Source organism: Saimiri boliviensis, chromosome 6, assembly GCF_048565385.1.
Source record: "Saimiri boliviensis isolate mSaiBol1 chromosome 6, mSaiBol1.pri, whole genome shotgun sequence".
Classification (NCBI taxonomy): domain Eukaryota; kingdom Metazoa; phylum Chordata; class Mammalia; order Primates; family Cebidae; genus Saimiri; species Saimiri boliviensis.
Window position 1 is genome coordinate 43,324,123 of NC_133454.1, and position 25,375 is coordinate 43,349,497.

The 25,375-nt window shown below is 39.7% G+C and overlaps 1 protein-coding gene across 6 annotated transcripts in view; it reads left to right on the forward strand.

Moving 5' to 3' along the window:
- ELMOD1 (ELMO domain containing 1) overlaps positions 1–25,375 on the forward strand; it is a 77,743-nt gene that overhangs the window by 13,100 nt on the left and 39,268 nt on the right. For 2 of the 6 annotated variants that reach the window (XM_003923748.3, XM_010334599.3), the window contains exon 2: positions 15,225–15,326. In XM_003923748.3, coding sequence (XP_003923797.1) covers positions 15,310–15,326 — 17 coding nt within the window. In that variant the 5' untranslated portion in view covers positions 15,225–15,309. Of the gene's footprint in view, positions 1–15,224; positions 15,327–15,785; positions 15,857–22,537; positions 22,674–25,375 lie in introns of all 6 variants that reach the window. The other 4 variants (XM_074400519.1, XM_074400520.1, XM_074400517.1 and 1 more) reach the window with 4 other exon arrangements.

Below are 25,375 nucleotides of genomic sequence, written 5' to 3' on the forward strand. Positions count from 1 at the left end.
ACCCTGTATTTAAAAAACAAACAAAAACAAAAACCTTTCAACCAAGCCTCTAGTTTTGGCTTCTTACACTCTCACTTTTAGAGGAACTGGGCACCTCTAACTCCTAAAAAAGGCTGAGATTCTGTATTCTAAATTATATTACTTCTGAGTCACATACCCCACTGCAGGCTCAGGCAGTTAGGCTAAGCCAATTACCTTTTGTTCATCCCTTTCAGCTTCCAGAATTCTGCTGACATCTGGTTCTTCTGTTGCCCTTAGTCCAGTGTGTTTGTGCCTTTTAAATTTACTTTTATATCAATGGGACTTTATGTGTTTTATTTGTCATGCATAAATGGAAATCCATGACACAGACTTTAAAAACTCACTCAGGAGTTCGAGACCAGCCTGGCCAACATGGAGAAACCCGGTCTCTATTTAAAATACAAAAATTAGCTGGGCCTGGTGGCACACACCTGTGATCCCAGCTACTCGGGAGGCTGAGGCAGGAGAATCGCTTGAACCTGGGAAGTAGAGGTTGCAATGAACCAAGATTGCGCCACTGTACGCCAGCCTGAGCGACAAAGCGAGACCTTGTATAAAAAAAAAAAAAATTGAGGACTTAAAAAAAAGTGTTAAAATACATCAGCAATGACGACTGTGAGATAGCTGGAAAACCAGGAGAACATGGGATCACAGAAGCCACAAAAAGGGCCTTTTAAGAAGCAGCTTCACATGTGTTAGAGGCTGAATGAGACAGGACAGGAAAATGAAGCTTGGAGTAGAGCACAGCCTGCCTTCAACCAAGAATGTACCCACCCTTTGTGTAGAGGCAAGGAGTGCTAATTACTCCAGAGATGTTTATGATCCGAGCTGTCTGTGTGTTAAAAGAAAGTTGTCTTAAGCACTGTGTATGTGTGAGAAGTGTATGCATGGATAGGTACGCTGGAGGGATTGTGACAGGGCAAGGGATCCAGGGCTCAGAGACTGTGGGTTAAAAGAGCCAGGAGGCTCTCCAGTGAGGCTAGAAGGATGTGAGTTGCTTTATCAATAACATATAACATATTCTGGAATTACTTAACCTTGCTTAACCTGAATAAAAACGTCAGATTCAGGAAATGAGAATCCTGTAGTGTGATTTGCTGTGGGTCATTAGTACTCTTTGTCACCAACCAATAAATTCTTATGCAGAACCATTAAAGCTCAGAATTCGGAAGTAAGTAGGCTTCCGTCTTACTATGTTACACTGATTCTAAGACCTTCCCCCACCCCCACCACTAAAATTAGATGCATTGTAGTTTAATTACCAGCATTTTATTTTTCGTTAGGGGCACATAAAATAATGGTGGATTCTACCGTTGATGGCACTAATGAAATACCATTGCAAAGAATAAAATAATATTCACTCAGCAAACATCTGTTAAGCCATGTGTAATTGTAGCTCTAACGTGTGTTAAAAACTGCTTTTTTGTTTTACTTTATGAATTGTTGCAGAAGCCCAATCTAAATGGTTGAATTCCTTTAAGTGAATGCTTTTACCTCTTCTGCATGGTCAGGGGTAGCATTGCCTTAAGAACAGAGTACTCTTCTTGCCTCCAAGCTGCTGGAATGCCCCAATTTGCTTGAATTTTTCTGTCAAATGTTTCTAGATAAATGCTTTCACTATGTTCTGATTGTATATAAGCCAAAAGATTGGCAAAATTATGTCCATTGAATTTTTATGCAAACATAAGTTTATCATTCTTTTATCATGGTTTCATTGAGAAATTTAATTTTAAACCTAAAATATAAAATTGAGAATTTACAAAATTTAGATGATGTTTGGGGCAAAATAGATTAATAATATATATTTTGAAGTCTCCTTATTCTTTTGTAGCTGAGAGATGAATTTTTTTTTTTTTTTTTTTTTTTTTTTTTTTTTTTTTTTTGAGACGGAGTTTCGCTCTTGTTACCCAGGCTGGAGTGCAATGGCGCGATCTCGGCTCACTGCAACCTCCGCCTCCTGGGTTCAGGCAATTCTCCTGCCTCAGCCTCCTGAGTAGCTGGGATTACAGGCACGTGCCACCATGCCCAGCTAATGTTTTTGTATTTTTAGTAGAGACGGGGTTTCACCATGTTGACCAGGATGGTCTCGATCTCTTGACCTCGTGATCCACCCGCCTCGGCCTCCCAAAGTGCTGGGATTACAGGCTTGAGCCACCGCGCCTGGCGAGAGATGAATTTTTTTCCTTTTTTTTTTTTCCTTTTTGAGACAGGATCTCCCTCCAGTATCCCAGGCTGGAGTGCAGTGGTGTGATCTCGACTGCAGGGCTCAGGTGATTCTCCCACCTCAGCCTCCCTAGTAGCTGGGACTACAGGCACATGCCACCATGCCTGCCTACGTTTTTGTACTTTTAGTAGAGATGGGTTTTCACGATGTTGCCCAGGCTGGTCTTGAACTCCTGACCTCAAGTGATCCACCCACCTTGGCCTTCAAAAGTGCTGGAATTATGGGCATGAGCCAGTGTGCCCAGTCTTGAGAGGTGAATTTCATCAATCCTGCATACTTTGCTGCCTCCATGAAAATGGTGCATAAGATGTAGGCAACCACAGTGAAATCCAGAAAATCACTGACTTTGAAACAGATCATACATACATTTGCAGGCAGCCCTGAATTCTGTAGCTGGCATGGACCTCCCTTGCTATAAATCACAGAAATTAACACTGCATGAGTGTTTTATTCATGAAGGGGAAAAAAACCTTCTTTGTTGTCATTTTAATGAGTATCAGCAGTGTTTTTCAAGCTAGTCACTGGAGGAGGAAAGGAAAATTCTGGAATGTGGCCTCAGGGAGCTCTTTATACATGAGCATTGTACCTCTAATATGAGATGATGCATAGCCTGTGCGAAATGTAAATGGATAATTTGAAAGATTTTTCATTTGTCCATGATGGTAATTTTTCATATTGCTTCTTTCTCTCCTCATGTGCACGGCTGTATAGCGTCAAAAATTGCATTTTATTTATGCTTCAAGTGCTCACAAATAACCTTAGAAAATTTTCTTTTATTTCCTTCTCTTTTCTTCCTTGCCCATTCCTTCTCTCCTCTCTCCTGTCGTTTCATGTAATATAGTCTTCCTGCATTATATCCTTTGAAATCTATGAGTACCTCCCCTGTCTAGGTTCTCCTTGCATAGACATAGTGCCTCTTAGGATCTGACAACATATGAAGCAGGATGCAAACTTAGCCATTATCTGAATTTGCTAATTCAGACCTATCTGAATCTGATATTTGGCCCATCTGATTTCAGAAGACTGACCCCTTGTGTTTGTGTGTCAGCTCAGCGAGAGCCCAGCCCTCACATGGCAGGTGGCTTACCATCTACTCATCCACAAGCCGTCTGTGCTCTTGCTTGATGTTGCCTGAGAGACGTGCTTCTGCTAGGAGGGCAGGCTTGTTTTGGAGAACTTTCTCTGATTTCTTGAAAACCATCCACAGACATGGATACGGATATGTGCAGAACATAATAAAGCATTAATGGAGCTGTGACGGGAATTAATTGCATCTTAAAACTACATTGGTGGCAGGGTGTGGTGGCTCAGACCTGTAATCCAAACATTTTGGGAGGCCAAGACAGGTGGATTGCTTGAGGGCAGGAATTCGAGACCAGCTTGGCCAACATGGTGAAAACCTGTCTCTACTACAAATACAAAAATTAGCCGAGCATGGTGTCATGCACCTGTAATCCCAGCTAATTGGGAGGCTGAGGCAGGAAAATCACTTGAATCTGGGAGGCAGAGGTTGCAGTGAGCCAAGATCGCACCACAGCACTCCAGCCTGAGTGACAAAGCAAGACTCCATCTCAAAAACAACAACAACAACAACAACAACAACAACATTGGCTTTAATTATCTGTTAGTTTTGTCCCTTTTCAACTTTTTCCATTGCCTTTCTAACAAAGAGAGTAAATTTCAAGTGTCTCACCACAAAAAAAATGTAAAGTAATGAGATGATAGATGTTATTAGCTTGATTTAATCTCTCTACTTTGTGTGTGTGTGTATATATATATATACACACACACACACATACCAAAACATCACATACAAATCATAATTATCTTCACCAATTAAAAATCACATAAATACAGAATATCAGCCTTTTTCCTTCATTTTATGTCACCCAGACATAGCCATCACTGAAGAAGGAGTGGAAAAAGAGAAGCCTGTATCTGTTTCTGTTTGATTCCAAAATCGGCACTTGACTGGCTGATTGAGGGATGTCACCATTATGATTTCATCAGACTCTAGAAGGGCCACATGTGCATACTGTCAGACCAGTCAAGAGAGAAACTAAAATTTCTCATGCAGATCAAAGAGAATGTATGAGTAGTTTTTCTTTCTTTCTTTTTTTTTTTTTTTTTTGAGGCGGAGTTTTCGCTCTTGTTACCCAGGCTGGAGTGCAATGGCGCGGTCTCGGCTCACCGCAACCTCCGCCTCCTGGGTTCAGGCAATTCTCCTGCCTCAGCCTCCTGAGTAGCTGGGATTACAGGCACGTGCCACCATGCCCAGCTAATTTTTTTGTATTTTTAGTAGAGACGGGGTTTCACCATGTTAACCAGGATGGTCTCGATCTCTCGACCTCGTGATCCACCCGCCTCAGCCTCCCAAAGTGCTGGGATTACAGGCTTGAGCCACCGCGCCCGGCTTTTTTTTTTTTTTTTTTTTTTTTTTTTGAGATGGAGTTTCGCTCTTGTTACCCAGGCTGGAGTGCAATGGCACAATCTCAGCTCACCGCAACCTCCGCCTCCTGGGTTCAGGCAATTCTCCTGTCTCAGCCTCCTGAGTAGCTGGGATTACAGGCACGTGCCACCATGCCCAGCTAATTTTTTGTATTTTTAGTAGAGACGGGGTTTCACCATGTTGACCAGGATGGTCTCGATCTCTGTATGAGTAGTTTGTTTTGTTTTGTTTTGTTTTTGTTTTTGTTTTTTTTGAGACGGAGTTTCACTCTTGTTACCCAGGCTGGAGTGCAATGGCGCGATCTCGGCTTACCGCAACCTCCGCCTCCTGGGTTCAGGCAATTCTCCTGCCTCAGCCTCCTGAGTAGCTTGGATTACAGGCATATGCCACCATGCCCAGCTACTTTTTTGTATTTTTAGTAGAGACGGGGTTTCACCATGTTGACCAGGATGGTCTCGATCTCTTGACCTTGTGATCCACCCGCCTCGGCCTCCCAAAGTGCTGGGATTACAGGCTTGAGCCACCGCGCCCGGCCCATGAGTAGTTTTTAATGGAAACTTTCTCAATTACTTTTAGAAAAGCTTTAAAGTGACACAGTATAATAAAGTAGGCCAGGTGCAGTGACTCATACCTGTAATCCAGCACTTTGGGAGGCTAAGGCAGTCGGCTCACTTTAGGTCAGGAGTTCAAGACCAGTCTGGGCAACATAGTGAGACCACCGTGTCTACAAAAAAATGCAAAAATTAGCCAGGCACAGTGGCATGCACTTGTAGTCCCAGCTACTTGGGAAGCTGAGGTGGGAGGATCAATTGCGCCTAGGGATCCAGGCTGCAGTGAGCCATGATTGCACCACTGCACTCCAGCCTGGGTGACAGAGTGAGACCCTGTCTCAAAAAAACAAAAACAAACACAACCAAAAATATATAGGACAAACGGTATTGAACCAAACTAGCTACGGGCTTCCTTCTGATACGTAGATCAACTTTGGATCAATCTTTTTTTTTTTTCTTGAGACAGAGTCTCACTTTGTCCCCAGGATGGAGTGCAGTGGCGTGATCTCAACTCACTGCAACCTCTGCCTTCCAGGTTCAAGAGATTCTCCTGGCTTAGCCTCTCAAGTAGCTGGGACTACAGGTGCACACCACCATGCCCAGCTAATTTTTGTATTTTTAATAGAGATGAGGGTTCACCATGTTGGCCAGAATGGTCTTGATTTCTTGACCTTGTGATCCACCCACCTCAGCTTCCCAAAGTGCTGGGATTACAGGCATGTGCCACCACGCCTGGCTGGATCAATCTTATCTTTAGAAGAAGAGGCTAAAAACATTATTATTTATGAGGCTAGGGTTCAACATGTGATTGTTTTCTTTCTTCTTTCACCTGAAATGAGAATAGCCCAAGCTGAGCAAATTAATCAGTGGCAAATAATTTTTTTTTTTTTTTTTTTTTTTTTTTTTTTTTTTTTTTTGAGACGGAGTTTCGCTCTTGTTACCCAGGCTGGAGTGCAATGGCGCGATCTCGGCTCACCGCAACCTCCGCCTCCTGGGTTCAGGCAATTCTCCTGCCTCAGCTTCCTGAGTAGCTGGGATTACAGGCACACGCCACCGTGCCCAGCTAATTTTTTGTATTTTTAGTAGAGACGGGGTTTCACCTTGTTGACCAGGATGGTCTCGATCTCTCGACCTCGTGATCCACCCGCCTCGGCCTCCCAAAGTGCTGGGATTACAGGCTTGAGCCACCATGCCCGGCCAGTCAGTGGCAAATAATTTAGATAAACTGATCCTGAATGTACATTAGCAAAGTCGAATTGTGTGTGAACTCCCTGCCCCCCACAACCTTATTGTTACATGGAATGTTTTTTGTCTATTTTGTTTTGTTTTTCATTACTGCTTAAAAAAAAAAAAAATTAAAAATGTGCCTAAACTTTGTTTTTAATCTAAACCTAGGAGAGTGGAGCATGGAACGTGCTGCCATCTTCTAGTTATTACTAATTACAGGAGTTATATTTTGAGGGTGACCTTTGTGATTGATTTTTTTCCTCCGATTGGTGTTACAGCATGAAGAAGTAGTTGGGGAAACCTAAAGGACCATGGAACTTCTTTTGGTTTCCAGTGAATTCAAGAACTCATTCAAGTTAGCATGTGTCTCCTAGATGATCTGAAATATTTTACCAGCCACTAGATATATTTTATGTATAGCAGAAAATTAACCTATGTTCATCTATAAAGGGGAAAGGTGTGATATATTACGAAGACGAAAGCATGCAGAGTTAGACCGGAAGGCAGGAAAAGGCTGAAGACTGGGGACTGAGATCATCACATAAATAACAGTGTGGACCGGAAGCTTGAATTTCATCGGCTTTTCTAAGCCCAAGGCTTAGAAAACCTTGATTTACATTTTGGGTGGGGGATATTTTTACTTTCAGTTATTTTAGAATTATGCTGCCAACAATTTTTATTGCCTTGGAAATGTAGTCTCAATAAAGAATAATATAAAACTCATGTATTTTCAATTCATTGTATAATTTCTTCCCATACAATTTTCTTGTTTAGAAACTTCTAGATCTGTAATACGTTTGCTTCAGGAAAGGAAAGCAGTTAGTTTTCAGTGGCAGGGTAACTGTTTTTATTTGGGAGTCCTGCAGGTAGCTCCCAATGGAACACTCTTAGGTTTTCAGATGCGTATGTATATCCAAGCTTTGATTATCCCCAGCTTTCAGTTTAGTTTGAAATGAATACACTATGTATTCTCTTCAGTTCTCATGTCAATCCAGAATTTTTACCTCTGGTTTCCAGAGGCAGCACAGGAAAGTGATTAATAGCCCTACCTTGGTAGCCAAGCTTCGAGGGTTTGAATCTCCGCCACATCCTAGCTGTGTGACCTTGGAAAGTTCCTTACCCTCTCTGTGTTTCAATTTTTTCAGTTGCAAAATGGAGATAATTGTTATTATTCACTTCATCAGATGACAATTAAGATTAAGTGAGTTAATATATGAGTAAAGCTTATAGCATATTGCCTGGCACATAATAAGTACTTTGTAAATATTAGCTATTATTAATTTCACAAAACTTTAAGACTTAATTTTTAAAATTAAATTTTGTTTATAAATGTGCTCTCTACAACTTTTTATTAAACTTGGATAATCTCAAATTAGGAAGATTGTAAAAATGAAATAGTATTTACTTTGTAGATTATCTTTTATTTATGTATAAATAGTATGAGTCCACAGGCATTTGGGTTGTTAACTGGGGATACACTTAGAATGTGAAGGGCTACATAGAAAGTAGTTTTCTTCGTCTCTTGTAGGGATTTCAAGATTTTAAAGAAAGGAGTTCTGTCCCTTCTAGTTGAGTCTCTAATCCATTCCTGGGGTTCTTAATAGAGAGATCGACTTCTAAGAGTTAGGGTTACCCGTAGCACTTTACAAAGAGCCTCAGGGGGCTTCTTGCTCAAAGGAGGCAAGGCAGGTTTCTTGATGCCAGGTGAGAGGATGAGTTTTCAGAAGTAGCAGACCACACTCATTACTGCCCCTTTTCTCCCAGCTGGGATCGGAGAAAAAAAAAAAGACAAGAGACAGATAACCCCATAGCTTAGCACAGAAGTATCAACTGATCTGTAGGGGCGTTTGATGTGACAAGAACAATCATTTGATCCTTCCCTTTGGATGAGTTCAGGGCAATGCCCCTGTACACATTGAGAGAAATTACTACAGATCATGAGAATGGGTTAGGAAACCCAGGGTTAGAATCATATTCTTTATTTTAGTTAAAAATAAATCTACAGATTTGTTTTCTTCCAGTTGGGAGATTTGCAGTTTGTTTTGTTAGTACTATGATTGAATAACGCTGGTTAAAAAAAAAAAAAAAAAAAAAAAAGTGCACTTTTCTAAAAGAGTGCAAAGTTCATTTTGACAAATATACATTAAGTACACAGTGTGTCAGGCATTGTACCCATCCGTAGGTGTTCTAGAAAAGCATACAGTCCAGACGGGAAAGAGACATGAAAGAGATCATTTTGGAACAATATTAGGAATTTATCAGTAACATAAAGCAGGTAATTCTGATGTTCCCCTCAGGTGAAAAACATCTCTAGAGAAGAAGTCTTTGAGAAGGGACAGCGCACAGAGTGGTTTTTATGTTCATCTTGATTTTTGTGAAACAGGTGGCATTAAAGTTTATGTTTGGACAAAAAGGGTGAATTTTTCTATATGTAGCTAATAACTGAGTAAAGCTGAATTAAACAATCATCAATATCTGGGCCGGGCATGGTGGTAAAGTGATCACAGTACTTCGGGAGGCCAAGGCGGTTGGATCACTTAAGGCCAGGAGTTCAAGACCAGCTGGCCAATATGTCAAAACCCTCTCCCTAATTAAAATACAGAAATTAGTTGTGAGTGGTGGTATATGCCTATAATCTCAGCTACTCGGGAGGCTGAGGCACAAGAGTTGCTTGAACTGGGAGGCAAAGGTTGCAGTGAGCCAAGATCATGCCACTGAACTCCAGCCTGGGCGACAGAGTGAGACCCTGTCTCAAAAAAAAAAAAAAAAAAAAGTAAATATTTGTATTTTTCAATTAATCAAACAGATATAAACCGGGTAAGTAACTTACATGTAACCATATTAAAGTCATTAGGCTGGTGTGTAAAAACACAGGAGAAGTGTATCATGGCTGCCTTATTGTTCGAATGCTATGCAGGTGAAGTGTGAATGTAAATTCTCCCGATCCTGAAAGGACTCCCTGTTCCATAAATGATGCTGGGATAGCATGTTAGCCATATGCAGAAGAATGGAATTGGAACCTGACCTATCACTATCTACAAAAATTAACTCAAGATAGATTAAAGATTTAAATGTAAAGCTTCAAACTATTAGAATCCTAGAAAAAAAAACTAGGGAACACCATTCTGGATATTATCCTTGGGAAAGAATTTATGGCTAAGTCTTTAAAAACAATTGCAACAAAATACAAAAAGTGATATGTGGTACTTGATTAAACTAAAGAACTTCTACACAGCAAAGGAAACTATCTACAGAATAAACAGGCAACTGACAGAATGGGAGAAAATATTCACAAACTATGCATCTGGCAAGAGTTTAAAACTGGGCTTAATTAAACCGAAGAACTTCTGCACAGCAAAAGAAATGATCGACAAAGTAAACAGGCAACAGACAGAATGGGAGAAAATATTCACAAACTATGCATCTGACAAGGGTCTAAAACCAGAATCTATAAGGAACTTGAACAATTCAACAACCAAAAAACAACCTCATTAAAAAGTGGGCAAAAGACATGAACTGACACTTCTCAACAGAAGAGATACAAGCAGCCAGCAAACATGAAAAAGATGCAAATCAAAAACACAATGAGATAGCATTTCACATTAGCAAGAATGGCTATTATTAACAAGTCCAGAAACAGCAGATGCTGGCAAGGCAGTGGAGAAAAGGGAACGCTTATACACTGCTGGTGGGAATGTAAATGAGCTCAGCCACTGTGGAAAGCAGTTTGACAATATCTCAAAGACCTTAAAACAAATTACCATTTGACCCAGCAATCCCATTGTTGGGTATATATCCAAAAGAAAATAAATCGTTTGACTAAAAAGACATATGCATATGTTCATCGCAGTACCATTCACAATAATGAAGACATGGATCAACCAAAGTGCCCGTTAACAGTGAACTGGATAAAGAAACTGTGTTATATATACACCATAGAATACTATACAGCCATAAAATGGAAGGAAATCATGTCCTCTGAAACAACGTGGATGCGACTGGATGCCATTATCCTAAGTAAATTAACACAGAAACAGAGTACCAGATGTTCTCACTTATTAAGTGGGAGCTAAGCATTGGGTACTTAAGGACATAAAGATGGCAACAATAGACACCAGAGACTACTAGAGTTGGGAGAAAGGAGGGGAGCAAAGGTTGAAAAACTAACTATTGGATACTAGGCTCACTACCTGGGTGACAGGATTGATGGTACCCCAAACCTCAGCATCACACAACAGAGCCATATAACAAACCTGCAAATATACTCCCTGAATTTAAAATAGAAGTTGAAATTATTTTGAAAAAATTTTCCCCAGGCCTAGGTCCTGCCCAGCCACTTGAGAAATGCTGTTTTGGCCATAGCAGAGACTTAGTAGAAAGAAATAGATGAACTCAGTACCACTCATCGGAAAATAATTCAAAGCTCATTTCTTATCAATAGTGGCTCAGAATATCACACACACAACTATGATGTGCTAAACACAGATTGTCTAATTAACAGTAAATAGAATGTTAACAAGTGGGTCTCCTTTAAAACAAAACTATTTGACTTTAAAAATAAACAGTAATTTTGTGTTTTCTATATAAAACATTCAGCATAATTACTTAATGAATATCCGGTGAATAATGAGTTAAATAGCATTTGCACAGGCTTCTTCTGCCACCCAAAGCCATTTTTGGTGTTTCCTCTTTGGGGGACAGATAATGAGATCTAATTGTTATCTTTGTTTCCTGTTTGGGGGACAGACAATTAGAACTAATGGTTATTTTCCTTCCCTTCACTTTTCCCATTCAATCAGTAAGTCCAATTGATTCTACCCTCTAAATATTTTTTTTACCTCTGTTCAATTCTCTCTCTCCCCTCTGTCATCATCCCAGTTCGGTTCACGTCAACTTGCAAGAATTTATTTTAACAGTCTCCTAAGTGATTCTTCACTTGACAAAATGATCTTTTACTTTAGAAGAGAACATAATAAGAATAAAAATCGTAATACTAATAATAAATACTACTCACTGACTGTGTATTACATACCTATAACTATGCTGAGTGCCTTACATGCTTTGGTTCATTTAATCCTTAGAACAACCCTACAAGCTCATTTAGTTACTTACCCCATTTAAGCCTAGAGAGGTCAAGCAATTTATCTAAGGCTGCCACTTGGCTAGTGGTAGATCCCAGACAAGAACTTTGTCTCCAAAACTTGTGCTCTTAATCACATGCACACGCACTGCCATAGTTGCCAAATTTTCTCAAATAGTAAGGCTCTCTCACTGTATTAAACTATGCTGCATTACTCAGCACAATGTTGGATACATAAGCATTCAAGAAGGTTTTTCAAGGGATAAATTTGAGAACCATTATGTAAAGAGCGAGGAGTTAAAATATTATATTATTTCATTTATCTCACATCATTATGAAATAAATTGTTTTGAGGTAAACCAATTTTATACCTAAATGAAATCAAACCACTTAAAGGTAAAGACTTCTTAAAAATTTAGATAAACTATTTCTAACATGCAGTCCATCCTTTACTACCTTATTTGCATGAGAATTCTCCTTTAATTGTATCCTAATGACAAAGAGTTTTGTTATGAACAAGTGTCATATATGCTACTTCTTTAGTAATTCCTTTGGAACTATGGTTTTAATTAACATCTGCATGCTGAGGAAGCTCAAAGCTTTGTTTCCAACCTGCGTTGTCTTCCTGAACTTCAGATCCATGAATCTTTACAACTTGGTCCTGAAATCTCAAAATGTTCCAGAGACCTCTTGTACAACCAGATCCCAAAATCTGCTTCTTCAAAATTGTATATCTTAATGAATAATTCTGCTGTCTATCCAGTTGCTGGCCACAAGCGTGGGCATAATGTTCAACTCCTCCTTTTCCTTTACCGACCACCCCCAATTAATCAATTAACAAAGTTCCTATTGAGTCTACCTTCTAACTATCATCTCTCATATCTTTCACTCTTCTGTCTGTCCATTGCCTTAACCTGCCGTTATTATCTTTGCCTGGATTATTGTAACACATTTGTAGATGGTATCTTATACCTGTAATTTTACTGCAGTATAATATATTCTTCACAGTACAGTCAGAGTATTTTTTTTGTTTTGTTTTGAGACGGAGTCTCTATCACCAGGCTGAAGTGCAGTGGCACCATCTCAGCTCACTGTGACCTCTGCCTCCTGGGTTCAAGCAATTCTCCTGCCTTAGCCTCCTGAGTAGCTGGGACTACAGGTGCATGCCACCAGGCCTGGCTATTTTTGTATTTTTAGTAGAGATGGGATTTCACCATGTTGGCCAGAGTGGTCTCAATCTCCTGACCTTTTCTTTTCTTTTTTTTTTTTTGAGACAGAATCTCACTTTGTTGCCCAGGCTGGAGTGCAGTGCCATGATCTTGGCTCACTGCAACCACCGCCTCCCAGGTTCAAGCAATTCTCCTGCCTCAGCCTCCCAAGTAGCTGGGATTACAGGCACCTGCCACCATACCCAGCTAATTTTTGTATTTTTAGTAGAGATGGGGTTTCACCATGTTGGCCAAGCTGTTCTTCTGGCCAAGCTGAACTTCTGGCCTCAAGTGATCCACCCACCTGCACCTTCTGATGTGCTGAGATTACAGGCATGAGCCATTGCACCTGATCCTACTGTAGTTCTTTTTTCTCCTTTCCACAATGTACTCAGAAAGTCATATGTCCAGCTTATATTTAAGGGATAGAGAGGCTTTTTGTTTTGATTTTTGTGATGGAGTCTCACTCTTCTACCCAGGCTGGAGTACAGTGATACATGCTTGGGGCACTGTAACCTCCACCTCCTGGGTTCAAGTAATTCTCCTGCCTCAGGCTCCTGAGTAGCTGGGACTATAGGCCCATACCACCAGACTTGGCTAATTTTTGTATTTTTAGTAGAGATGGGGTTTCTCCATGTTGGCCAGGCTGGTCTTGAACTCCTGACCTCAAGAAATCCTCCTGCCTCAGTTTCCCAAAGTGCTGGGATTACAGATGTGAGCCTGGGCACCCGGCCTGCTCCACCTCCTTGAGGGCAGGGTAGCTACATCAATTATTTGATCATTGGGAGTTCTTTCAGTTGGATGCTCTGTTTATTTGACACACCCCCATTTTGTTTATCTTAAGCACCTCTTCACTCTCTTGTGGTACAAGATGCTTCAGGTTCACCTTGCCCTGACCCAGCTTTAGAATGAATCTTTTCTCCAGGGTCCCTTAGATGCTTTTATTGTTGAATGTATGAGAAACTATGATCTGAGTGTTGAGTGGGACCTACCAAATTAAGTTAAAATTTGGATTCATTTATAAAAACCACAGAAGTACAAAGGATAATGTATGTTCCCACTATTCAAAATAAATAAATGTTATTTTTTCTTTTCTTTTGCTCCAGATTTATTTTAAGAAATAAAACACACCAAGTTGAAGATCATTTTTCTCTTCCCCAATCCTAAACCCCGCCTCTCTTCCCAAAAGCAACCACAGTCTTAAATTGGTGTATAGACAGTTTTTTCAAGCATGTATGGAACATCTACAGAAATAAACGTGTTAAAGAAGAGACTAGCTTTTATTCGAGCTAAGCATGAGTTCCCACACTGTGAGCTGTTCTAGTTGGCAGTGTGTCTCTGCCCACAGCTCCTTGTCCGTACATTCATTCCTTGCACTGCTGCTGCAGTGGATGTTCCATTCGTCTCTTTTCTCATGAGATAACTTCCCTCCACTTCCAGACATCCTTTCATGTAGTCTGTTTTATCCCGTCTCATCCTAACTTGCTGCTTTGTAGGCTGCTCCTAGTGTCCTCCTTATCCAAAGGAAGAAGCCCAATAACCTGATGTACACTTGGTGAAAGCAAATCATACACTGAAAAGTGCTATGCAAATATCAAATCTCACAGCTCTGTTCACAGTGCCAAAAGAAAATGGGGCCTGCGGCATCGTTCATTTGTGTGGAGTACCTTGCTCTTTAACAGTTGTCCCTGAGCTCTTTAGCAGTTATCTTTGATCTTAAAGTTAGTTGCTTCTAGTTATTTTTGAGTTGTACTTCTACAAAGTTGGGGCTAACAGATTTAAGACTACTGGATATCTGGAAACCCAGATGGCTAATTTGATTATTCTTCATTTTTATTTTTCTTATGAATACTATTCCTAAAGATATAGGAACAATACTCAAAATAAAGGAAAAGCTTACTATTGAAGAGATTGCTCATGAAATTCACAATTTCTCCAGCAGGTGACTTAAAATGAAAGGCTAGACCAGGCACAGTGGCTCATGCCTGTAATCCCAGCACTCTGGGAGGCTGAGGCAGGCAGATCATTAGGTCAGGTGTTTGAGACAAGCCTGGCCAACATGGCGACACTCTGTCTCTACTAAAAATATGACAAATTAGCTAGGCATGGTGGCTCATGTCTGTAATCCCAAGGAGGCTGAGGCAGGATAATTGGCTTGAACCTGGGAGGCAGAGGTTTCAGTGAGCCAAGAACATGCCACTGCACTCCAGCCTGGGTAACAGAGCAAGACTCCTTCTCAAAAAAAAAAGAAAGAAAGAAAGGCTAATAGTATTGATATAATTATAAAGTGTAAGTCTATAGCTGTAATCTCCATCCACTGAATTGCATTGCTATGTGGGCAGTGCCATTGATAATGTTCTCAGTGGCTGGCATGTTACCTGTCTACCTCAGTAAGCAGAAATTTTTGGTTTGGGACTTCCAGGCTTATTAATAAATGTACCTAATATCTAATTTCTTCCCACAGTTGACACTTACTTTGACAAAGGCAAATTTGGAAGCAATTACTTGAGGACAGTTCGTATAGCATCTGGACAGTCAACACGGGCACCATGAAGCACTTCCTGAGGTACGTGTTTACGGTTTCCTGGCTGAGCCCTCTGCAGTGGAGAAACCTCCTCACTGGTTAGGGTCCTATGACCAGTCATCGTTTGTGATCTGTGACCAGGTCTCTTAAGATTCTGTAAAATAACATTGCATTTTTGCTGAGAATAACTTGGCCACGAGGTTCCTCTGCTAACTCTGTATGCTTGTAGACAGTGAGAGAACGTAAAGCGTGAGCACTGTAGACAGCCCTGCTGCCATGTGTCTCTACAGAGCGGCACACCGCTGGCCTGAAAGGTTTAAGGAAATAGCTGTCAATGAATCACTTAATACAGTTTATGTAAAATCATTTTCGGGAAATAAGTGTCCTTTAAAATATTCTTTAATTTAGATTTTAGTTGGCTGGCCAATCCGTACAGGCATTTTAAAATTTGGGAAAGGGGGTCAACCTGTGTGTTCTAAGCTTCTGCTCTTCTTATCTCAGTGATGTCTCTGAAATTTGTATCAATTGCTGGTTCTCTGAAGATTGTTCTGGACAGCGTATGCCATAAATTGGTATGTTTGGGTGATCTTGTTTAGTTTTGAAAACCATTTGACTGGACCTAAAGCTACAGTTATTTTTAAGAGTATTGACTGCCATTCATTTGTCTATTAGTGGAATTCCCAGATAAGTTTTGTATAGTATTAAAATTTGGCAAAATACAGTTAGTCAGGTCCTGAATGTGAGAAAATACAACACTCTTCCCAGAAGATCAGGCTTCTTTTCCTCAAGATGGTGACCTGCCTCTTTACACATTCTTATCTTTTGCTCAGGCTTGTTTTCTCTAAGCACGTTAATAGGCTTGCTTCTTTTAAGAAATGATTTGTTTCTTTCAGTGGCCATAATCTAAGATTCTATTCCCTACCCCCAGTGGTTTTGGTTCCATTGTTTTTTCTGGAGCACCCAGATCACCTTTTATGGGATTTACTGGATTTTGATAGAGCTACTGGTAGTTTACTGGATCTTAGAATCATGACAACCTCTCAGGAGGTTACTGTTAAACCCTTTACAGGCATCAGCATTTGTTTTATTGTACAGAATACTGTTTATCTCAGCTGTATAAAAATATGGTATTTGAAAAATCACGTGGACATTTGCCAGCCAACTATTTGACCTAATATGTTCTTGGTTGTCATGGTAATTAACTGATCTAGCTACACATTCATGAAAATTTGGCATTGATGCATACCTCCTGAATGTAAACGTGGGGTCTTTCAACTTTGAAATCATGTTAACAGAAAGCTTTAGTGTGAGATGAAGCTTAGAAGTCAGGAGCTCCCTTTGAAAAAGTGGTGATGATGGTGGTGAGGTTGCCAAACCTTGCACTACTCAATTTCTTCCTCAATGTCTCATTTGTTTTAGAAAAACGTGTTGAGCAGCCTCAAAACCAGTCATTTTAGGAAAAATAGTAGCCTTTGGTTCTGTTAGTTTTATTGTTAAACTGAATAGGTGCAACATGTTTAGTAGAGTGTACTTTTTCATTAATTTGTATATGATGATTTAGAACTAGTACAGTGAAAAATCTACCACTGTAATTTTGCACAGACTAGCACCAAGGGTTACAGAACCAACGTGTCCCTATTAATTATGTGTTCTGATAAAAAAAAAATTTCATGTAGCTTGGAGTGTATATTTTATAAATATTATATGGCATTGATGATGTGAAACTAATGCTAGGATAACAGATTGTACATTAAAACAGAAACTTGAGGATTTTCATTGACCACTGATTTTGAAATAATAAAAGGAAAATCGATCATTTCCCTTCCTTAGTTGATTCATTTCCTGTAGTCCATTTCCACAGATGTTGAACGATTTTGGGAATCTTTTCATTTGAACCAAAGAGAAGGTTATGTAAGCAAAGCCTGAATAAATCAGGTGTTAATTCCTGAGCTCAGCAAATATATTATGGAGAATGAGGAGCTGACTTTCACTGGGAGGAAATCAGCATTATTTAAAAGCCCACGCAGTGATTAATCTGTCAACTTCTGAGATGCTCTAGAAGAAAATGCTCCATGTACTGTCCCAGAAGAAATAAGGTTAGAGAAACCACATTGTGGGAAAAAATGGATTTTCATCCACACTTAAGATACATGATACTCAATTGCTACCATCAGATATATTAATGGTATAAATATTCAGGGCATAAAAGAATAGAGAAAATATTCAATGTATATCAAAAATCATATGAAATATAAGAAATAAATGCTATATGATTAGTAGACCTGGCTAAAGGGTATATTTTATTTATTTTATTTTATTTTTTGAGATGGAGTCTTGCTCTGTCACCCAGTCTAAAGTGCAGTAGTGCAGTCTCAGCTCACTACAACCTCCACCTCGTGGGTTCAAGCAATTCTCTTGCCTCAGCCTCCAGAATAGCTGGCATTACAGGCACCAGCCATCATGCCTGGCTAATTTTTGTATTTTTGTAGAGACAGGATTTCACCATGTTGGCCAGGCTGGTCTTGAACTCCTGACCTCAGAAATCCACTTGCCTTGGTCTCCCGAAGTGCTGGGATTACAGGCGTGAGACACCATGTCCGGTCAGGTATATTTTAAATTGAGGTTAGAAATGGGATATTGGATACATATCCCCAAATCATCCAATCTGACTTTAGCCATGATGTGCATGAAAAGGAAACACGAGGCCAGGCACAGTGACTCACACCTGTAATCCCAGCACTTTGGGAGACTGAGACGGGCAGATCACAAGGTCAAGAGATCGAGACCATCCTGGCCAACATAGTGAAACCCTATGTCTATTAAAAATACAAAAAGTTAGCCAGGCATGGTGATGGGCACCTGTAGTCCCAGCTACTCGGGAGGCTGAGGCAGGAGAATTGCTTGAACCTAGGAGGTGGAGATTGCAGTGAGTCCATCATACCACTGTACTCCAGCCTGGGCCACAGAGCAAGACTCCATCTCAAAAAGAAAACATTGGAGAGCAAAACATACCTACATGTGATCAGAAAATGAAGGAGCACTTTTTAAAGTCCCAGATAGAGCAAAAGCTTAGGGTTTCATTTTTGTAATATATTTTACTAACTTTAATTCAGTTGATGTGTATAACAGAGAAGTCTGAAGTCTTATGTGGAAGATATTTTCCCTTGTTTGGATTTAGTTATTGAGGTTATAGTTTTTGAAGTTATCAGAACATAATTAATTTTGGAAATTAAGAAGGGAAATTTTTTAAGTCACCCATATAAATCGTTGCTTCCAACTGTTCTAGTCTCAGAATCTCAGTTTCTTGGCCCCAGATCTCACTTCATATTTTCCTTTCTCAAGTAGGAAATAGGAAAGGAAAACATCTGCCAATCTCAAACCTCTGTGGGAGAAACTGAGCGATATAGCAGACTTATACCATGTCCTAACTTAATCCAGGGAAAAAACTACTTTTCTAGTATGATTAGGTAAATAAAGGCTTACAATTAGCAAAAATAACCACAAATTGGATTTTTAAGTCATTCATACTTGATTTACATCTTGGTCCACTAATTCATTTAATATGCATTCATTGCTAATAATGCAAGTATTTATGCCACTTTTATTCTCTCTTCATAGGAAATGTAATTAAGTAAGACGTAATATCCCATTTTACAAAGGAAAACAAGGAGGCTTAGTAAAGTTAAGTAACTTAAAGCCACACAGGTATTTGAATGCAGGCCTGTTTGACTTCCAACCTGCATATATATTTGTATCACATTACTCCAGTACTGTGTGCCCACTGTAAGGTATTGTGGGTGATACAAAAATGAATGTGAGGCCTGGGCATGGTGGTTCACACCTATAATCCCAGCACCTTGAGAGGCTGAGGTGGGTGGATCACCAAAGGTCAGGAGTTCAAGACCAGCCTGGCCAACTTGGCAAAACCCTGTCTCTACTTAACATACAAAAATTAATCAGTCATGGTGGCAGTTGCCTGTAATCCTAGCTACTAGGGAGGCTGAGGCAGGAGAATCACTTGAACCCAGGAGGCAGAGGTTGCAGTGAGCTGAGATCATGCCACTGCACTCCAGCCTGGGTAACAAGAGCAAAACTCCATCTCGGAAATAAATGAATGTGAGATGTCTCTGTTCCAAAGTAACATACCACCTGGTAAGAGACAAGGCGTATGCATACAAAACTAAGATATATAAAGAAATGCGATCAGTGACAGGTTACAGACATTTTGTGAAGGAATATTCAGGAAACACGTCATTGAGACAAAGTTGAGATAAAGGAAAGACTAGGATTTTAATATTTTAAAATAAGGATAGAAGGTATGGAATGCTGTGAAGACAGTCAGGAAGGCGTGACTGGTGTCATAAGCACTAGTGGTCCAAGTTTGTTAGATGTGAACCTTGTTTGGGGTGGGTAGAAGATACTTGCAAAAATCAAGTTAGGGGCAGTTCTTGGTCACCTTTGCAAGCACAGCATAAAGCAGCCCAGAGCATGTTAACATTTTCACCCTGAATTAAAGAGGACCTCAAAGAGAAAGGAGAATCAGATGAAAAAATCTTTTCTCCTAACACATCTGGCCTTCTGTTAGAGCCAGAAATCTAGTCCTGTCTTTTCACCTTACATGTGAGAAAGAAGAAACCTAGAGAAGCAAAGTAACCTCTCCAAAGTTGCATGGTTCATAGTGGCAAATTGGGACTAGACGCCAAGTCTGACTTCCAGATAGGTTAGTCAAACTTTTGATTCGGTATGACCCACTTTCCATTGCTTTTAAAGAGCAGAAGGTGCAGGAACACGTAGTTGTTCCAGAATTTGATTAGCATTGCTTGAGGCAATGACAGAGCTTATGTGAAATAGAAGCTAAGTCCTGAAAAAGGGAAGGTTTATGGCCTATGCATACAAGTACCTCCCTCACTGTAGACTGGTACTTTTAGCTATAGTGTTCTCTTTTTTGTGGCACATACATGTATGTACGTATATTTGCACATGTATGCATGCATATATATGACACACATATGTATATATAAACATACACAAATACACACACATATATACACATATATTTTACATTGTTTTGCTCCCTGCATTAAAACAAGCAAAAGCTGTGTCCATACTCTCATGGAAATACGTTAACCTGCATCTTTTTCTGGGCAGTCTCCTGTTGGTGACCTTCCCAGAGCCTTCCTGTTGCCCTCAAGCTGCTGTCTAAGATCCTCTGAGAGCTAAATCACGTACATCCCAGCTCTCCTGCCCCTTGGCTTTCCCTCAGCTTTTCAGGGCCAGCTCTTTGGCCACTTTACTGTTTGTTAAGTTCTTCCTGCAGAGCATGAGCAATATAACCAAAAGCCATGGACACTCAGTAAACGTTAGTTTGAATTTTATTCATTTACCTATTGGAATTTTCACTTTTGTTCTGAAGTGAGGAAGGCACGCTGATTTTCCAGGCTGTTCTGGCTGTTCCTCATAGGATGGTGGAGTTGGCTTTCCTGTCCAGGCTCAGAGGAATGTACTCTCTCTCTCTCTCCTCTGCCTCTACACCCGGGGCATTTTTCTTTTATAGAATTGCCACACTGTTTTTCAACAGTCTGTTTTTCTTGTCCTTTTCCTTGCTAGACTATAAGCTCCTGGTGGACAGGGAGGTCCCATGGCTTGCAGTGAAAATAAGTTCTTGACCCGTGTTCACTTTTTCCACAGCCATGACTCCCACTCTCGTTTCTTCGGTACCGCACCATCAGTCTCATTTTGCATTTGGTTCCGTGAAGGAATAAATAAAATAAATTGAAATACCTTTCAAGTATCATTTTTCATTTCACCCCCAACTCATTTCAGATTTCTTTCTTTCAACTGTTCTAGGTCTTTAACAGAAATGAATTTGTTCACAATACTGAGCATGTCCTCTAACTGGGTTGTTTAAAATGTTTTCGAATTATGTTATGTAGCAAATTTATAATAATAACAGGCCCATTTCTTATCCCCTATAGAATATTTTGAACCATATAAATGGATGATGGAGCATGAATAATACCTTTGTTGACTTTCATTTATTTATATATTTACTTATTTTGGGTCTCCTTAAAAATATTTACCAACAAAAGTTTATATTTGAGGTTGCATTTAAATACTTTTAAAATGTCAAAGTATAATGTGTTATAATGTGTTCATTGTTTCCTCTTATAAATAAGTAAATAAAAGTATTATCCAAAGAGTAAAAAATAATCTGATTTTTAAAAATCTTGTAGCCAGGCCCAGTGGCTTATGCCTGTAATCCCAGCACTTTGGGAGGCTGAGGCAGGCAGATTGCTTGAGCCCATGAGTTCAAAACCAGCTTGGGCAACATAGCAAGACCCCCTCTTTATAGACAATAAAAAGTTAGCTGAGCATGTGTGCATCTGTAGTCCCAGCTACTCAGGAGGCTGAGGTAGGAGAACCACCTGAGCCCAGAGAGGTCAAGGCTGCTTCAGCCTAGGCAACAGAGTAAGACCCTGTCTTGAAAAATAAGTAAATAAAAATAAATCTTATAAAGTGTATTTAAGCATCAAAATTTTAGTTGAATAATGGTGTTAAAAATTAAGAGAAACCCGTACCTCCTTTTCTTTGAAAGGAAATGGATATACTATTAATTAATTTATTTTAATTATCCCACAATCAGTTATTGCTCTCTAAGCCTTTGGAGGCAGTTTCCCTGGAACGTATTATAAAAAGAGTGTCCTTTTTGCTGTAACAATGTAATTTTGAATAACATTGATCCATGATAGATATAGACCCACCAATCTCCTTAATTTTGACTTTTCGGAAGTTAGTGTGATCTCTTCAGAAAAAGAATAATGGGAAGAAACCACAGGGCCTCACACTATCTGGGTATTAGATCTTGGGGCCTCTGCCTTGCTTTAAAGGAGGGAAATACTCTTGTTTTCCTAGAGACCCATGGATGATTTCTTTGAGTGATTTCACATTTCCACTTCCTGTACCAAGTCCTCTGCAGCCTCTCCTTCCTAGTAGAAAGCTCATATAGAGATGGTCCCATTTATTAGGCAAAGTACCTATTGATAAGTTAATTCCCAACTGACTGCCAGTGCCCCTGCTTAGGAACTTCAACGCAGCAACTAGATGAACTGCTGGGAACGCTGAGCAGCTTGCTCTTCTTTACGGCTGCTTAGATGAAATGTATTTCATTTGGGAAACTGTGATTTGAACCAAGAACTGTGATTATTTTTGTATGTATCTTTCATCAACAATAGTGTGCTTTTTATTTATTACAGGATTTCTTCAAGCAAGAATTAACTTTCATTAGCACATTCATTGAAACTATTCAAAATAAGCCACTTTTCTCTTATTGTTCCAAAAGAAGACGTCAGAGTCACAAATTTAAGGTGATGGAGTAGTGTTGCATCACAGGTACCCGCACCCCCTCACCCCACAGGCAAGGGGCAGCATGGTTTTAGGTGCATCTCCTGTTTTGGAGACCCCATCCCTTCTGAATAGATTTCTCTAACAAAGCACCACAAGACAGGAGCTTGCTTTTATTTAGTAGCAGAGATATGATCTGTTTTGAATAATTTACATTGGGTGGCTATTCTGGTTCAAACTAGAGAATGAATGTTAAATAATAAACATGATCATAATTGCTTTATGGAAGAGCACTGCTGTGAACTCAGCCATAAACATCACTCTGCAGAATATTAATAAAAGGTAGTAACAGGAAAGATTGGAAATGGAGCATGTGTAGTAGCTCTTATCATTGAATCAGATTCTCCCAGTGTTTAAGCAAGGCATTCATCTTAGGAAGCTACAGTAACTCTGGAACACTGTCAAAAGCTGTGATTAAAAAACAGAAATAAAAAACAGCTGCCTATGTAAATAATTATTAGAAAGAGAAGGTGGTGATCAGTATTTTCTACATCTAGTCTTGAGGATTTAATTGTTGTTCCTAGAAAATCTAACAGATCTTTTTAGTAATGAGTCAGGAATCTTCCATCAGAATGAAGAAAACTAAGTATAATGTTATGAAGAAGAAAAGCAAATATTACCCAATGAAAACTAAGTTTATTGGTTTGCTGATTCAGTCTGGGAGGGAAAGGAGCAGAGCCATAAACCCCCTGAGCAGAGGGTTCAGAAGGTGAAGAGGGTATGAAACAGGTTGAGATTAGTGCTAGTGCAACAGAAAGTTTAAGTGGGTTCTGTCTCACAGGTGCATTTGAAATGCCTTCTCCCAAAGCATGCAGTCAGAAAAAAAAAAAAAAAAAAAAAAAAAAAAAAAAAAAAAAAAAGGACATAAAACAAATGAAATTAAAAGGAGGAGAGGGTACAATGAATCCCAAAATCCTTAAACTCAAACAAGAAATAGATACACCTTTTCTCCCTCCCTTCCTCCCTCTCTTCCTTCTTCTCTTCCTTCCTCTTCCTCCCTCCCTCCCTCCCTCCTTCCTCCTGCCTCCCTCCCTCCCTCCCTCCTTCCTCCTGCCTCCCTCCCTCCCTCCCTCCCTCCCTCCTTCCTCCTGCCTTCCTCCCTCCCTCCCTCCCTCCTTCCTCCTGCCTCCCTCCCTCCCTCCCTCCTTCCTCCTGCCTTCCTCCCTCCCTCCCTTCCTCCTTCCTTCCTTTCTTCTTTCCTCCCTCCCTTCCTTTCATCTGTCCTTCCTCCCTTCCTTTCTTCTTCCCTTCCTTCTTTCCTTCCTTCCTTCTTTCTTAAACTAACCACTGATGAACTCAAGAGCATTTACAGATCTATTTCTTAATTGCTTCCTTTTAAGGGTAAACAAATCAAACCAATAGAACATTCTCTCAAAATTGTTAATCATTTTTATTGTTCCGCTTTTGATCCTCAGCAGTTTTTTCCATAAATTTTGCAATTTAGGGACTTAAATAGATCCCGATAATGTAAGAAGTGAGCTCCTGGCAGTCAATATTTGATGGTGAACAGCCAGTGTAAGTTGCTCATATGAAGGTTTTGCAGAGTTGTTAAGGAAGCGAGTTGTGTATTGCTTCTGAAGTAAGAGATCTCCCTGGTGTTTCCATCTCTGACCATGACCTCCCGGGACAAGGTTTATAACCTAAACACAAAATAAATTACACCTGTCAAAACATAATTTGATCCGATGATCTGGGTAAAAAATATATAGTAACTAGCATAGCAAGAAAATATAATACCTAGCATAGCAAGCTGAGGTTTTAATTAAATATTTGTGAGCATGTTGATCCATTAGAAAAATAAGGGGAGAAAATAGAATATATCTTGGATAACAAATATCATTATCAGGTTATGTTGGCCTAGGAATTCTGAAAGAACAAGAAGTGTATGGATATCATTTCATAATTGAAATGTGCATAATTGAAATTGTTTATGATTATGTGAGAGAGATGTGATTTACTTCACAGAGTGGTGAACCCTAAGAAATGATGCTTCATCCCTAACCCCCACTGTGGATTTCTACTGGGTTTCATGTCTTTGACAGTGTGAACATCATCAAGAGAGTTTTTTTTAAAAAGATAAAAGCAAACAGAATGTGATGTCTTTTCTTCTTTTTGATGTCAGACTGTCTTGATGCAAAACAGTAACACAGCCATTTTTCTCATATACAGGGAGACCCGCGGGAGAAATTACAGTCGGGCTGTGGGTAACTCTATATATGGATACTTCCTGCCACTTAGGATGACTCTTGTAGGTCTCAAGCCTCCTCTTTGTGTAGACCTGATACAGAGGTCATGGGGAAAACTTTTTGTAGCTTAATTTAAGCTATACTTGATGCCTTGGAACCTAAATAGGAAGAATATAAAGATACTCAATGAACAGTCGTAAGGGTCCCTTCTCTAGGAAGATTGGTACAAACAGAACTGGATTATCACATGGTTTCACTTGTGCTGGAGTTCTGCCACACAGACTTAAAAGGTGGCTTCATTTGAGGTGTAAGCCCACAGATGGGGTGGACTTCCTGAAAACTGCACATGGAACAGATATTATGGAAAGTTTTTATCTTTGACTTAGTAATTAATAGCATATATTAATATGTTTATATATATATATATCTCCCAGTAATTAATATCATTACCATTTGGCTGGGGACCAGTTAACAAGATATTGCTCAATCTTTTTTTTTTTTTTT